Source organism: Salarias fasciatus, chromosome 23, assembly GCF_902148845.1.
Source record: "Salarias fasciatus chromosome 23, fSalaFa1.1, whole genome shotgun sequence".
Lineage (NCBI taxonomy): Eukaryota > Metazoa > Chordata > Actinopteri > Blenniiformes > Blenniidae > Salarias > Salarias fasciatus.
The window spans coordinates 38,313,041-38,330,129 of NC_043766.1; the positions used below are offsets into that span (position 1 = coordinate 38,313,041).

The 17,089-nt window shown below is 46.2% G+C and overlaps 4 protein-coding genes across 4 annotated transcripts in view; 1 reads left to right on the forward strand and 3 right to left on the reverse strand.

The window, feature by feature from the left end:
* LOC115382184 (NACHT, LRR and PYD domains-containing protein 12-like) overlaps window positions 1-17,089 on the forward strand; it is an 815,989-nt gene that overhangs the window by 740,765 nt on the left and 58,135 nt on the right. The window lies entirely within an intron of this gene.
* The window catches only part of LOC115382179 (NACHT, LRR and PYD domains-containing protein 3-like), a 1,352,480-nt gene that overhangs the window by 668,572 nt on the left and 666,819 nt on the right, over window positions 1-17,089 (reverse strand). The gene's annotated exons all lie outside the window — the stretch shown is intronic.
* LOC115382194 (NLR family CARD domain-containing protein 3-like) overlaps window positions 1-17,089 on the reverse strand; it is a gene marked incomplete at its 3' end in the record, with an annotated part of 1,416,821 nt that overhangs the window by 527,793 nt on the left and 871,939 nt on the right.
* The window catches only part of LOC115381317 (protein NLRC3-like), a 533,865-nt gene that overhangs the window by 513,407 nt on the left and 3,369 nt on the right, over window positions 1-17,089 (reverse strand). Inside the window, exons 3-4 of the mRNA XM_030082596.1 lie at window positions 16,215-16,326; window positions 14-41 (exon numbers count right to left, since the gene is read on the reverse strand). Coding sequence (XP_029938456.1) covers window positions 14-41; window positions 16,215-16,326 — 140 coding nt within the window. The remainder of the gene's footprint in view (window positions 1-13; window positions 42-16,214; window positions 16,327-17,089) is intronic.

Genomic DNA, 17,089 nt, shown 5'->3' on the forward strand with positions numbered 1-17,089 from the left:
TGTGGATCCTCCACTGCCGCTGACAGCTCCTTCACTCCTGAGGCTCCTGGATGGTTGTAGCTCAGGTCCAGCTCTCTCAGATGGGAGGACTTGGATCTCACAGCTGAGACCAGAGAAGCACAGCCTTCCTCTGAGACCAGACACCCTGACAGACTGGAGACACAAACATGGCTGCATCAAGTCAAGAAGGAAGAAGGAAGATCCTCCACATGATCAAGCAGCAGCTGGATCCTGACCTGAGAGCTTCCAGTTTACAGTGAGGACTCTCCAGTCCAAGAGACAGACGCTTCACTCCTGAATCCTGCAGGTCGTTGTTACTCAGGTCCAGATGTGTCAGACTGGAGGACTGAGAGCTGAGAACTGAGGACAGAGCTCCACAGCTTCTCTCTGACAGACCACAGCAGCTCAACCTGAAGAAGAAGCAACAATGAAAACCACATCAATGTTTGTCATGGACTCAGTTCTACATCTCTGACTTGGAGCATCACAAACACAGTGAGTGGAGGATGGAAAGCTGCTGCTCTGCAGCTCAGCTGAGACTGGAAACTTGAATCTGCCCACATGGAAAAGACATTTAAAAAGCTTCTGAGAAGCTCCAATCCCCCCCTCCACCCCCCTGAACCCCACAGTGCTTTACAACAGCTGTGATGAGGAGAACAGAGATGAAGACCAATGTTTTCAGAGAAGACGCTCATCCAGTCAGCAGAGAGAGAGAGAACACAGGGAGAACATGCAAACCACACAGAAGGACACCAGGCTCTGGCTGGGGTTTGAACTCAGGACCTTGTTGCTGTGAGGCAGCAGTGCTGACCACTGCTCCACCGTGCAGCCCTGTCCAAAGGTTTAGTGCAGGGGTCGGCAATTAAATTTGGCCTCGGGCCAGATTTTTTCCAAGTCATTACATGGCGGGCCACAACCAAAAAAATAGCTAATTTATTCAATTAATAGGGGAGGATGAAAATGATTGGCGCTCGTGAAATCATAACAGACGTACTGAGACATTCAAGCTGGCTGACGTAGGTTAAATTTGTTGACTGGCCATTGGGGGTGTTATTAATTATCTGCACGTTTATTAAAAAAAAACCAACAACAACATCAACCGCCCACACACATTTTCCACGTGTAGCTGTTCGCTGTGGAAAAATGGCACTATCAAAAAATCTGAAGAGAAAAATTAGCAGTGAGAACAGGATCTTTCACGATGAATGGACACATAACTATGTATTCATCCTGCCAAGTTTTATCAATGCAGAGCCCACCTGCCTAATCTGCAACGAAGTAGTATCAGCATGCAAAGAATACAATATCAGACGGCATCACGAAACGAAGCATGCGAACTTCAAAGTTGCGTTCCCTCGGGAGACAGAGGCCCGAAAGCGCAAAATCGAAGCCCTGAAAGATGCTTATGCACGCAGCAGCAGGATGTTGGTGCGTGGTCTCACATCCCAACAAAAGGTAACGAGCGCATCTCTAAAAGCGTCCTGGTGAATAGCAAGCCATTCACTGATGCAGAAGTCTTCAAAGAGATGATGGTGACAGTTTTGGAGGAACTTGATGCCAACAAATCAATGGATGGTGTGATCGAGTCAGTCAAACAGATGTCGCTCTCTGCCAGGTCAGCTGCCCGCCGCATAGAAGCGTTGTCTGATGCGGTGCATGGTACAATTATTGACGGTGTCCGTCACGCAAATTATTTTTCTGTAGCCATTGATGAGAGCACTGACAACACAGATGTAGCCCAGTTGTGCGTTTATGTCAGATATTTTGATGGGAAGGATTTCAAGGAGGAGCTGCTGTCGCTGATTGCATTAGAGGGGCACACCACTGGAGAAGTTATTTATGAGAAACTGGAAGAAGCGTTTAAGAGGCATTCCTTATCATTTGAGAGGATTAACCTGATCGTGACAGACGGAGCTCCTGCTATGGTGGGAAAGCACAGAGGTCTGGTGAGCAGGCTGAAAGAACACGCTCCCCAAATGCATGCGCTGCATTGCCTCATCCACCAAAGTGTCCTCTGTGCCAGACTGAATAGTGAGCTTAAGGATGTCATGGACAAAGTGATGAAAGTCATTAATTTTGTCAGAGGTACATCAAGCACCCAGCATAGGCTTTTCCGACAGCTTGTTGCTGAGTCAGCAGATGCCACCCACGACGATTTGCTGCTTCACAATGATGTGCGCTGGTTAAGTAAGGGGAGAGCGCTGGAGCGCTTCTGTGCGCTACTGAATGAGATCAAAGCATTCCTTGGAATGAGCAAGAGCAATGCAGCAGCTGACCACCTTATCCTGCTGGGAGATGAAAAGTTCATGTCCAATGTAGCGTTTTTATCTGACATATTTGGCCACCTAAACCTGCTTAACCTTCAGCTACAGGGAAGAGATAAAACCATCGTGGACATGGTTGAAAAACTGGAGTCATTCACAAGAAAGCTTGAGATGTTTGAGGCAGACCTATCTACCGGCAGGCTCCTCCATTTCAGCACACTGAAGAAGACAGCGGGAGAAGTGACAGAGCTGATGGCTGACTTCATCAAGGGGCTTCGAGCCAACTTCACTTCTCGGTTTGATGACTACTCCATCCCAAAAGACATCATTGACTTTATACGTGATCCTGCAGTAAAACCAGCCAACAACTTCTCCTCCCTGGCGAAAGAAATGATCCCCTCTTTAGATCAGGCTGCGCTGGAGATGGAAATAGTTGACTTCCAAACCACCTCAGTCATGTGAGATGCGCTCAGAAGTGCGGAGACTGTAAGTGCCTTTTGGGTGGGCTTACTCGGCTCCGAGGAATTCAGCAACCTCAAGAAACTGGCACTTTTCATTCTGACCATGTTCCCTTCCACCTACGTGTGCGAGTCGTCCTTCTCAGCAATGAATGCGATAAAGACGCACGAGAGAAGCAGACTGACTAACCAAAACCTGGAGAACTGCCTGAGGATTAAAGTGACGTCTATTTCACCAGATATCCAGAAAATAGTGACCAGCGGGAAATGCCACTTTTCGCACTAGGTGAGTAGTTTTTGTGTCTAAAATCTGAGCTGTGTTTTAACACTAGAACAGCCAGCATTCTTACACCCCCTCCAAAGGCCGCAGCGCTCAGCCAGACCATCATACATTTTGCTGTGTTTTTGCGCAGGAGCACACCAACAGTTTGTTTTTCTGTAATCTAATGTTTTAGAAACTAAGATAAATAAACAAAATATTAAGTCAAGAGGATCAGCAAACCTTTTAATGCCTCATGTCTGCTGTATTAATGCCTCAAATCAGGTTTTAAAATTTATTTAACTTTTTACAGCGCGCATTTGCGCAGCGTCACCTCTCACTCACACTCCGCACACTCGTTTCCCTGATAAACACGCACACACACGCCAACACACACAAAATAGTTGTATTATTAACCGTCAATAATAATCAAGAACATATTAAAATGAGTAAAATAAGTCTCCCTGGCTACGTGCCAGGACGGACACCTTCCCACACCGACCCGTCCTCACCCTGCTCATTTGATTCTGGGACTGCAGGCTTGACAGGACAAATGTATTTATTCAGAAAATATGTTTGTTCTAAAATTAATTTTTGGAAACGAAAAATACATGGTTTGCTGTACTTTAATGGAGGATATAATATTTTACCTGAATCTGTAACTGGCACCTCTGGAGACGCTGCAGCTCCTGCTGTCAACTACCGTGTTCACTGTTGTGTTCAGATTTATTATTACATTAGTAATTTATTTGTAGCCGGGTGGAGAATCAGGTCCTCACATTCACCAGTAGGTGGCTCTGTATGTTCAAAAACGGTAGTGTAGAACCCGGAAGAGGAAGAAGCTTCACCAACACGCGGGGTAACTTCGGCCGTGTCAGACCGCCGCCGTGGGTGTTGAACCTCGGATTGATTTGAGCAGGAGTTTTGGGACACAAGTTCACTAGCTGCGCAGAGCTGCATGACGCATCACGTGGCAGTTCGCCACTGTATTCTGTTGACTCTGCGTCTTTGTGAACTTCTTGGAGAAGAGACTGCTTCAGTTGTTCATGTACCCTTTGTTTTGTTATTCTTCACTCAGTGCATTTTAAGTTTTCCTCTCCTGGTGATCATTTCTGTGATTGAGAATTAATGTTTAAAAGATATGGGTTCAATGGTGGATGGAGATGCCCACCTGTGAATGTATTTGTTGGCATCAGTCAGAGGAAACGGAAGAAAGACCACTCTGCATCTTTAGATTCATTTAACGCTGCTCATGTCATATTTGATTTCTTTTTGGTTGAGTAGTCAAGATTAAAGATCCCACAAAATTAAGTTGTGTCCTGCGGATTGTCATTTTTACCCGGTCACATCTTTTTGGTACCAGGAGTGGGGTCTCTGAAATTTGAAGCTGCATGAGTGAGTCTTGTTTTTTTGTAGTCACCTGAGTGTGAAGCTGGAGTTAATCTAAGCTAGTTTTTGGAGGTACATGAACAACTGCAGTGGTCAGGAGCAGAGTCGCTGTTTGGAAGGATCGGAGACTGCAAGACCTGTCTGGGACTGCTGAGGAGAGCCAGCCAACAGACTGCAGAGATCCAAACAACGCGGAGACTGGGAGAAGAGACTGAGAAAGACTGTAGCAGAGGACATCACTCGTCTCTGCGTGATTCGAACGCTGTCAAGTGACTTTGAGTTGAGCTAAGTCTGCACTGTCACACTTCACCATGTCGGAGGAACAGGCTGAAGCAATTAACCAGTTACACGCAAGACTTCGTGAACTGAATGACAAACATGAGAGAGCCATGGAGACGCTTGCTACATTGAACAACAAGTCATACGTATATGTGCCCAGAGAGCGTCAAATTCAGCCTTTTAGTGGTGACCCTGTGAAAGATGGCCGCTCAGTGGATGAGTTCATTGAGGAAGTTGACCGGGTTATTAAGGCCAGGGGCCAGTCCCCTGAAGACACAGTGGATTTCATTTTGTCCCTTTTGAGGGGACCTGCATTAGAGGAGGTCAGGCTTTGCACAGATGAGGAGCCAAAGGGGCCTTATGAGCTGTTTGAGTTACTTCGAGGCGCGTACGCAGAGAAACGCAGCGTCACTCAACTGTTGCAGGCTTTTTATGGCCGACACCAAAGGGAGGATGAGAATTTTCAGGAGTACTCGCATGCTCTTTCCCAGATCTTGCGACTCGCCCTGAGACAACAACCCGATGCAGTAGCTGATTCAAGGTTCGCTGTCCGAGATCAGTTTATTGAGGGGTTACGGGACCTCTCCCTTAGGAGGGAGCTGCGCAGGATGGTGAGAGAAAGACCCAAATCCACATTGTTGGACGTGCGAGAAGAGGCCATCGCCTTGTCTCTTGAAACCAGTCCTTGTAACACCAAAACCGCAAAGAGCAGGAAGGTGCTGTGTGAAAGTGCTGGAGAAGAGCACCAGCATTCTGGTGCTGTGCGAGGAAAACAGGCCCCCACTCTTGAGGACGTTGTTAGGGTTGTCACCGAACAGAGCAAAGCCATTGGAGAGTTAACGGTGGCACTGAAAGAGAGCATGGCGCTCAAAGAAAAACCGGACCAATACAAAGGGGGAAGAGCCCGTTCGAGGCCGCAGTTTACAGAGGATGGCAGACCCATATGTTTCAGATGCGGGGGGGTGGGACACATTGCAAAAGAATGCACACCACGCAGACTAATTACCCCACCAGCAGTCTCCAGTGTTTCTCCACAGGGAAACGAGTCCCCTCGGATGCTGTGAGCCAAGCAATCCGAGGAGAGGCTAAGGGCTCGGAGATGATCAGTCGGGAGCTTTTCCTTGAGCAAGCAGTGGGTGAGTGTAGAGGAGTCACTGTGCACATTAATGGGACTCCAGTTAAGTGTCTCTTGGATACGGGGAGTCAGGTCAGCACAATATCCGAGTCCTTTTTCAGAGACCACCTAATGGGGAAGGAGGGGGATGTGTTCCCCACCTCAAAATGGCTCAGGCTAACAGCAGCCAACTCCTTGCCCATTCCATATGTGGGATACATTGAGCTGGATGTAGAAGCTATGGGGCTGAACATACCAGAATGCGGTTTTCTGGTGGTCAAAGACCCACCACGAGAAGGGTCTACTGCCGAGGGAGAAGCAGTTAAGCCCTCAAAGAGTTTTCAGGAGATCATGCCAGGTCTCATTGGCATGAACATTATCAAGAGATGCAAACAACTGGTCACAGCAGAGTTCGACACCACGCTCCAAGGGCAACTTGACTCTGACTGGAAAGAAGCATTCCAGAAGGTGCAGACCTGTGAGATGGTGGAAAAGACCTCCACCGCCAGAGTTTTGGGCAGAGAGTCAATTCATGTGCCAGCCTTTTCAGTTGCCAGAATTCTGGTGAACGGCGCAAAGTCAGCACCAGATGATATGACACACCTGCTGTTAGAACCGGCCCAGGCTCACCTACCAAGTGGATTAGTTGTGGTCCCCACTCTAGTCGAAAGCGGTCAGGTGGTGTTTCCAGTACAGGTTGTGAACTTCTCTCAGGAGGATGTGTGGTTGCGCCCTCGGACGAGGCTGGGCATTCTATCTCGAGTTGAATGTGTTGATCAGGATCAGACAGAGGTGCGGTTTCATCGCATCTCTGCAGGTCAAGAAGAGGTGACAGTGGAGCAGAAACAGGGGCATGCAACAGGTGACGATTTCCAATCTGTGTTGGGCCAGCTCCATGTAGGAGGCACTGAAGAAGAGAGGGCTAAATTAACTCTGCTCTTAGCTCAGTATGCAGATGTGTTTGCGTTCCAGGATGAGGACCTTGGTTACACTGACAGAGTCAAACATGAAATCCACCTAGTTGATGAGGTGCCTGTGGCACAGCCCTACCGTCGTATTCCTCCCACGCAGTTTGGTGAGGTGAAAGAGCACATCAGCAAGCTCTTGAAGAAAGGTGTGATTCATGAAAGCACTAGTGCTTATGCCTCCCCGATTGTTTTGGTCAGAAAAGCCGATGGTAGTCTTCGCCTTTGTGTAGACTACAGGAAACTGAACGCTAAGACACGGCGTGATGCTTTTCCCTTGCCTCGTATTGACGAGTGTTTCGATGCTCTGCATGGTGCCAGGTTTTTCTCAACCATTGATCTTGCCAGCGGGTACCATCAAGTTGCTGTGCATGAAGACGACAGGCATAAAACCGCCTTTACTACACCCTTTGGGTTGTATGAGTATTCTCGTCTACCTTTTGGGGTGTGCAATGGGCCAGCCACTTTTCAAAGGCTGATGCAGGTGACAATGAATGACCTGATCATGCAGATTATGCTCGTCTATTTGGATGACATTCTGGTGTATGCACAAACATTTGAGGACCACCTGGCGAGGCTGGAGCTAGTCCTACAGCGTCTGAGGGAAACAGGACTCAAGGTTAAAGTGGAGAAGTGTCATTTCTTACAGAGTGAGGTGCGGTTCCTTGGACACCAGATTTCTGCAGAGGGCATAGGGGCAGACCCTGAGAAAACAGCCGCTGTGCAGCAGTGGGAGGTTCCCAGCACAGTTAAGGATTTAAGATCATTCTTGGGGTTCTGCAGCTACTACAGAAGATTCATTGAGGGCTTTTCTCAGATAGCTGGACCACTTCATGATGTTGTCAACGCCCAACTCCAGAGCTCCAGGTCATCCGGCTCTAAACAGCGGATTGGAGATTTGTGGACCACTGAGTGTCAAGAAGCATTTGAGCTTCTCAAGGAGAAGCTCACCAGTGCCCCGTTGCTGGGCTATGCGGACTTTTCCTTGCCCTTCACACTGGAAACTGATGCCAGCAGCTTAGGACTCGGCGCCGTTCTGTATCAACATCAGGGTGGAAGGAAAAGAGTCATAGCTTATGCTAGCAGGCGACTGCGTAATGCTGAGAAGAACGACAGGAATTACAGCAGTATGAAACTCGAACTGCTGGCCCTCAAGTGGGCAGTTTCAGAAAAGTTCAGAGGATACTTACTGGGCTCCAAGTTCACGGTCTTAACTGACAACAATCCCTTGTGTCACCTTAACACGGCAAAGTTGGGCGCAATTGAGCAGCGCTGGGTTGCGCAACTAGCGGTTTTTGAGTTTGACATCAAGTATCGCCCAGGCCGCTGTAACACTGCTGCAGATGCCCTCTCTAGGCAGCCGTTAGCAGGGGAGCCTCAGCCTCTTCCAGATGACCTGGATTTTGATGACTGCATAGCTATATGCAATGTGAGGAGGGGAACTGCTCTGGGGCCTGAGGTGGGTACAGCAGGGAGTAGATGTTGCCAGGTGAGACAGATCCGTGCTTCGGGGACCGAGCAGAGTTTCAGAGGGGAGGAGGGGCAAGGCAATACCCCTGCTCTCCCTGGTTACACCAAGGAGGAGCTGAAGCAGTTCCAATGTGCAGATCCCACAGTCAGTGCATTCAGAGTCTTTTGGGACAGAAAACAGAAGCCAACATTTAAGGAGAGGACTGGGCTGACTAAACCGGTGTTGTCTTTACTCAGGCAGTGGCATCGTGTCAAAGAGATCGAAGGTTTGCTCTATCGGGTGATAGATGATGTCTACCTGGGTGAGTGCAATCAGCTGTTGCTCCCAAGCTGTTTGAACGAAGCTGTCCTTTCAAGTGTGCATGATAACATGGGGCATCAAGGGATAGAGAGAACGCAAAGCCTACTCAAACAGAGATGCTTCTGGGTGGGCATGTATGATGATGTAGACCAGTGGGTCAAGAAGTGTCAGCGGTGCGTCCTCACTAAGATGCCTCAGCCCAAAATCCATGCTCCGATGAAGTCATTTCTAGCCACACGGCCGCTGGAAGTCATCGCAGTTGATTTCACTATCTTGGAACCAGCCTCTGATGGTCGTGAGAATGTTCTGGTCGTGACAGATGTTTTCACGAAGTTTACCCAGGCATTCCCCACTCGAGATCAAAAAGCTGACACCACCGCAAAGGTCCTTCTCCGGGAGTGGTTCATGAAATATGGCGTACCTGAGAGGTTACATGCAGATCAAGGAAGGAACTTTGAGAGCGAGGTCATTGCAGAGCTCTGTAAGCTGTATGGAGTTAAGAAAACCCGCACTACTCCGCATCACCCCCAGGGAAATGCCCAGTGTGAGAGGTTTAATCGAACTCTCCATGACCTTTTGCGCACTCTGCCCCCTGAGAAAAAACGCCGGTGGCCAGAACATTTGGCAGAGTTGGTATATGCCTACAACGTGACACCTCATGCTACAACTGGCTACTCACCTCACTATTTGCTGTTTGGGGTCCACCCTCGTCTTCCCATAGATGCACTTTTGGGACAAAATGCAGGGACGGACAGAAAAAGTGACTGGTTGGAGATGCACCAGAGGCGACTCAATGAGGCCCACGCCAGAGCAAGAGAGTACACTGAACAGAAATCAGCAGCACGACTGGAGCGGGACAAACCCAAAATACATTGTCCCCCAGTGAGTGTGGGACAGTTAGTGTACCTCAGAAACAGGCCACACGGTAGGAATAAGATCCAGGATGCATGGGGACCTGTTATTCATAGGGTGGTGGAAATCCAGGGTACCACCCATGCAGTGGAGCCAGTGGAAGGAGGTCCTGTAAAGAGAGTCCACAGGGCTGACCTCAGACCATGTGAGTTTCCTGTGCCTGCTCCTCGTAAGGACAAAACCAAGGTTCCAGTGACATCGACTGCTCCTGTTGACCCTGTACTGGGGTGCCAAGATCCGGAGTATGTGGTGTTGGAGGAGGCTCCGAGCCTGAACTTGGATTTAGGAACACAGGAAGAACAGACCACAGAGGGGGGTTCGAATGAGCAAACCCACAGGCCCCCAATTGAAGATGTGAGTGACTCTGAGTCAATAGGGACCACACCAGTCCCTGCACCACGCAGAACACGGAGAGAAAATGCAGGGGTACATTCAAATCCTCATCACGTACCTGTCTCTGCATGTAAAGCTATCTCCCTCAGTTCTGATGTACTTTCTGAGTTGCTGAGTAGTTTGGGAGCAGCATTCTTCCAGGAAGCAGTGAAAGAGGTACGGACTGCGAACTAAGTCATCGAGGACGATGACGTTTTAGCAGGGGAGTATGTAGCCGGGTGGAGAATCAGGTCCTCACATTCACCAGTAGGTGGCTCTGTATGTTCAAAAACGGTAGTGTAGAACCCGGAAGAGGAAGAAGCTTCACCAACACGCGGGGTAACTTCGGCCGTGTCAGACCGCCGCCGTGGGTGTTGAACCTCGGATTGATTTGAGCAGGAGTTTTGGGACACAAGTTCACTAGCTGCGCAGAGCTGCATGACGCATCACGTGGCAGTTCGCCACTGTATTCTGTTGACTCTGCGTCTTTGTGAACTTCTTGGAGAAGAGACTGCTTCAGTTGTTCATGTACCCTTTGTTTTGTTATTCTTCACTCAGTGCATTTTAAGTTTTCCTCTCCTGGTGATCATTTCTGTGATTGAGAATTAATGTTTAAAAGATATGGGTTCAATGGTGGATGGAGATGCCCACCTGTGAATGTATTTGTTGGCATCAGTCAGAGGAAACGGAAGAAAGACCACTCTGCATCTTTAGATTCATTTAACGCTGCTCATGTCATATTTGATTTCTTTTTGGTTGAGTAGTCAAGATTAAAGATCCCACAAAATTAAGTTGTGTCCTGCGGATTGTCATTTTTACCCGGTCACATATTTTTTACACCATTTTGTGTTATTATTTAGTTGTAAACTGACAGCAGCCTACAGTAATTCCCTATTCAGAACTTTCCTCCTCTTTACTCCAGTCAAGATCGCTGATGTCCAACACGTCTCCGCCATCCGATTCCTCCTCACTTACCTCCTGTATAATTGCTAAAGCTTCTTCCCACCGCATGCCTCTTTTTATTGTCTTCCTTTTTGGATTTGGCTGATATTTTGGCCGTCTGTCTGATTGTCTGCTGTCAGAGCTAGCCCCCTGTTCAGATGCGCGCATGAACCAAAACAAATCGATCGCAGAAAAAAAAAAGCCCCGCTAAGTGCATCTTTTCATCTTTGGAGGTATAAATGCTTCGTAATATTATGTGTGTCATTTTTAGGACCTTATTTGCTTCAGAAAAACATACAAGACACATATTTAGGAAAAGTCAAAGAATTAGAGGACAGGGGAATTATTTTTAACAGATTTGTTTTAATTATAAAAACCCTAACGATCTGTCAGACCCTCTTGGCTGTTCTAGTGTTTATGTGGCTGGACATAATTCAGGGCTGCTGTAAGCACATCTGCTCTGTCGTTTCAGGAGCCGTGCCCGACAGCCCGTGGTCGACTGGATTCAGCCTTTTAGCTCTGATTTGCTTCTGACAGTGCAATGCATCGTTATCGGTTTATATTGTTTGTGCCTTCACAGTCATATAAAGACCTAAATAACGCACATGTTGTTTGAAACTTGTGCTACTCACATGTCTGTTCTTATGTATACCAATGTTTGATGTCTGGTCTGTTTGAAAAAAGTGTTTTATCGACTGGATTCAGCCTTTTTGCTCTGATTTGCTTCGTTATCGGTTAATATTTTTTGTGCCTTCACAGTCATATAAAGACCTAAATAACACGCACGTTATGTTTGAAAATCGTGCTGCTCACGTTTCTGTTCTTAAGTATAAGACCATTGTTCGATGTCTGGCCTGTTTGAAAAAAAGTGTTATAATTTTCACAATAAAATGATGCTGTCCGTTGTTAGAGTGAAAATTTGTGTTCTGCTGGAATTTCAGCACCATGCGCTGTCCGCTGACGACATGGTGAGCGTCAACGCTGCACCTCTCCGATGCGCTTATTCACCCGTAACAAGATATAACAGATAAGAATTTTAGAGTGATTGAAATGTTTCTGCTCTGAAAAATTAATTTTCCAAATGAAGTGATTTTGTTGAGACTGCCAGTTCGATTTTTAAAAAGTAGATTTTTTTTTCTCACTCTCTCCTTCAAGCAATCCCACGGGCCAGATGTTTTTGCTTGCGGGCCACATGTGGCCCGCGGGCCGCTAATTGCCGACCCCTGGTTTAGTGTATTTCCAGTGTCTAGAACCTGCAGAGAGATTCAGCTTTTCTCATCTGCTTTCTATCATCGTCCAACAGCTTCGCTCCCAAATATAAAGGAATCGTTCAGTTTGTGATACAAGCATGAAATTGGGTCCACGTCCAGCCAAAGGCGTTCCAAAAAGATCAAGATATGGAGCATCATGAATTTTCAGCATGACGCCCATGGCAGCTGTTTTTCAAAATGGCCACGAACAACAACTGTTTTCCAGAGAGATGGATCCAAAATGTTCCTGCAGACAAGATTTGTTGAATGTATTCAGCATATTTACTTGGTAATGTGTTGTTTTGATCATTGATCATTTCATTGAAAATTCAAAATGGCCGCCATTTCTTCAGACTGGTTACTAGGGTTGCCAACTCCCAGAGATTGAAATAAGGAACGCCTCTCGCGGGCAGCTGAAAAAAACTGGGTTTTTGGGGGGTTAAAAACACATATATAACAGCATTTTGCCACAGTTACACCTATTACAGACTGTAAAAACACATTAGGCTACTGCATTACACCTACAGTAGCAAGATTACAATAACTCATGATCAGCTTGATCAGTTTGTATTTGAGGCCTACAGTGAGACAGTTATCATTCAAGTATCATCATCATGATGGACAGCAGCTCTCAGCCACTGCACCGGACGGTAGAGCAGCTCAGCAGCTCCTTCAGAGGAGACTGAGACCCTCAGAGCAGGAAGGAGCTACCACAGGTCTCTCATCCCCACCGCTGTCAGACTGTACAGTTCTACTGTGTAGAATATGAGCAATGACCCTGGACATTATAATATCCTGCACCCCCCCTTAAGAAATTCAGCAACACTTTATCATCCATTCACTCTGCTAAAACATATTGTACATATTATATATCATACTGTATAATTATATATTGCATCGTATATTGCATATTGTATTGTATATATTGTATATAATATATATATATATCCTGTTATATTTTGAAGATTCAGGTTGTACATACAGTTAAATCTTCATTGTCTTTTGCTTCTATTGTCCATCCCAGTATGACTTGCACTAAAACTTGTTAATTATTGCACCATTCATTACTTTTGCATCCTGCTGTGGGTTCTATGAGCCTATACACCTGCAAATTTCTCCACTGTGAGATTGATAAAGTCTTCTATTCTATTCTATTCTATTCTATTTTTATTGCTAAATGTGCAAAATAACATCAAACAGATGCTGTCTCTTCTGGATTTTAAACTGTTCTTCTTTTTTTTATTTTCAACTAAAAAAAGTGCAAAATCAAAGCTGAAAAAACTTCTGAACAAAAAAACCAACAAGGTTCCGTTTCTAAACTGAAAACACTCCACAGTCTGCAGCAGCAGACACACATCAATGAACTAAACATGATATATCTGATATGGAAACGGCACAAACTTACGTGTCTCTGGAAGCCATGCTGCGCTGCGTTAATAGGTGCGTTCGACATGAGAAAGCCAGAGGCAGACCTTTAAGACTTTTGAGCCGCCCCGCCCAGATTTGGCCCGGCGTCACTGAAACGTAGGACCTACGTAGGGCATCGAAAACTCGCGAGACCCAAACGAGATCGGTCACAGAGGAGCCGCGTGAGCTACTGGAGAGCAACTCACCGTGGCTACCTGGCCCACCTCTCTGGTTCATACAGGCAGGGGATTGGACCCGAGCCCACTCCTCATCAGTCTGATGACAACACGCTTTATTTGCATAAGTAAACATCCAGTCCCGGCTCCAGCCCAGTGTGTGTGTGTGTGTGTGTGTGTGTGTGTGTGTGTGTGTGGGGGGGGGGGGGGGGGGGGGGGGGGGGGGGGGGGGGGGGGGGGACGCATTGGTGGCAAAAAAGTAACGGAGCAACACAAAAACAGCATCCACAGATCAGAGGCCTGTTCCACCATGTCCAACAACGTATGATCATTAACCACATTGCTAAAAAGCACAAATGGTAACAAAACAAATGATTAAGCAGCTCTCACCTTCAGCAGAGATGCAGTCTCCTCTTTTTTTGAATTTTGAATAGCACAACACTTCATATTGATTTGACCCAGCCAGCCGAGTTCGCTGTTGTTTTTTAAGGACATAATAGACTGAAAACTTTTTTTTTTTTAATGAAATACGATATTTTGACAGAGGGGGTGAGGCAGTCTGCCCCCCCTTGACGCCTGGTCTGCACTTGCAGCAGCGCACCGTCACATGACAGAAGTCGAAACGTAACTTAAAATTATTTTGGGTTTTTTTTACATTTTATTTCAGTTAACTGAATATGAATTAACACAGTGTGACACACGAAAGAAATGATGAATTCTTTTGTTTTTAATAAGAAAAAATAAATTACCCTGTGACAGCCAGTGGGGGGCAAGGAGGCACAGGCGGGGGGCATTGCCACCCTAATTGACACCCCGGACACCCCCCACTGTGGGAGTCATGAGAAACACAAACATGGAGAACATAGGGTTGTCCGACTTGGAGGCAGACTTATAACTCCGCCCCACGGCTGCGCCGTCTGCTTCGTCTAGCTCCGTCTACCTCTGGCTTTGCCATCGTGAACGCACCTAAAGTTTTGATTTCCTTCTTCCCATGCGCTCTGTGACCAAACTGACTACTGGCCAATGAGCTGCCGTAGCCTACTAGGAACGTCTTTTTTTGACCAATGAGATAAGAGTGATTCTGTGTTGTCAAGCCATCTCTGTCAGCTCATTGGTCACAGAACGTCAGAGAGCCGGTGAACAATTTACCGTAAGTTTTCAAAAAAAAGCGCAAGTTCCATTTCTCACGTTTTGACTCTCACAAAAATACGGAACAGAGTGTGTTCCTTTTCAGCTCAATACGGAACGCACACTTTTACATCCAAATACGGAACGATTCCGTTTTTCAAGGAACGGTTGGCAACTCTACTGGTTCCATACGGATGATCTCTTTGTGGAATTATACATTTTTCTTGATGCAGATTTTTTCAATTGTTTTTTTCAAGTTTTTTTTTTGTAATTCTTTTTACGGTTTTTTTTTTTAGTATTTTCTTACTTTTGTTGTTGTTGTTGTTGTTGTTTTACGTCTTAATGCAGAATGTGAATTCCAAACGTTTTAGCTCCCAGGAGTCTTCAGTGAGGCCAAACCTAAAGCTGCGTCCAGACCTGGATGGCTGGAGCCACGTCATTACATTCAAAGTGAATTCAAAGAAGAGACGACACACGACTGAGCGCAGCGTTAACGGGGGCGGAGCTAACGATCCAAAAGGGGCTCGGGGTGGCCAGTTGATGAGAACTCCACCCACGGTGCCCTGACGGCCAATCAGCGTTGATGTTGTCTGGAGACAGACAGGATTCTGGTGTTTGGAGTTGGAACTGCTTTTTTTCTGGGTGTTTGGCCTTGATTCCAACGGGACATGATTCTTTTACCAACGCAGACCGGAGTGACCAAAGTGGAGCAATAGAAGCCACTAGAATAGAAGAGAAGAGAGGGTTGAACCCAGCTTTAGGTCTGTCACAAGGAAGACTCTTCACAATCACCTTCACAGAAACAGAGGGCCGTGCACTGGAACTGCCCAGCACAGCCCTTCTTACATCTGCAGGTGATGAGTTCATAACTGGACTGGCCTCATCTGGTAGGCAGGTCCAGAAGGGGGTTTGAAGGGAATTTGAATTCTGCATCATGAAAAATGACTGATTTGACCCCAAAATTACCGATTTCAGACAATCATACAAGTGACAGCTGCCATCTTGAAAACGGCGGCCATCTTGAATATTCATGACAACTTTTCAATTATCCATAAGACATTTTTTTACCAAGTACTAAGAATGGTAAATATGTCTTAAATATCATATTATGTCCATTACTCATAAGAAAACTGTTGTTGCTGCCGGCCATTTTGAAAAATGGCTGCCATGGGCGCCATGTTGACAGTTTCTGATGCCTCCACATCCAGTTCTTTTTGGAATGCCTTTGGCTTCATGTGAACAAATTTTCATGCTTGTATCACAAACTGAACGATTGTTTTGGTGAACCGCTGTGCTATAAAGTGTGACGGAGCGGCCCATCACTGACTGTGGACAGCATGCTACATGCTACATGCTACATAGCAAACATTTTAATACCCCTGCTTGGGGTGCTCTCTTCTTCTGGTGTTCAGTTGTGAGGAGGAGAAGAGAGAGTGGTGGGAAATATTTAACAATCATGTCAGAACCTGAGAGTCTCCAGTGAGCAGTGTGGATCCTTCACTGCAGCACAAAGACGTTCCACCTCTGAGTCTCCTGGACGGTTGAAGCTCAGGTCCAGATGTGTCAGACTGGAGGACTGAGAGCTGAGAACTGAGGACAGAGCTCCACAGCTTCTCTCTGACAGACCACAGCCGCTCAACCTGAAGAAGAAGCAACAATGAAAACCAGCTGACTGGACATCAGGGACAGAACTTTATGGGTTTAATATTAAGCCATTAATATTTTGAAGGTAAATGAATCTCTGCAGATAGTTTAAGAGTTTGTATTTAAACATTGTTTTGCCATCCTGCACCCAAAAAAAGAAAAAAAAAAATCAGAAAATTTCAAATTTGTTGAAGAATAGAAAGTAATTTATATAGTAATAAAATTGATTTGTATTTGTGGAGAAAAGGAAGTTCCTTTGCAAACATCCTGTTCACAGACACAAAACGACATGAAAGAGTGTGAAGTTCCAGTGGAGAACTCTGTCAGTGACGGTGAGCTGCCTGATCTGACCTGTTCCTACACAGAAGACACTCATGGACTCAGCTGCTGTTTGGACCACAATCACCACCTGCTGTTTGACTGTCAGTGACTCACCTGCATGAAGTCATTAAAGGAGCAAGGCTGCTGGTTTTCCTGGCTCTCTAAAGAGTTTGACTGACCGTTTAATTTCTTAACACTGTGGCAGTAAAACACATAGAGAGCAGTACAGCACTCATTTTACTTGTTGTTAACCATGTTGAAATGTTGAAACTCTACTCTCCTTTAACAGACTGCAGGGGGAGAATCCCATCTGTTTCCTGATGAAACTATTTTTTGCCATCAAACAAAATTTAGAACTGTAACTTTAGAGTCTTAAAAGCAGTTTTGTACTTTGCAGCTGTGAACTGAATGTGTGCAATGGAACAATGGAACTGTTTT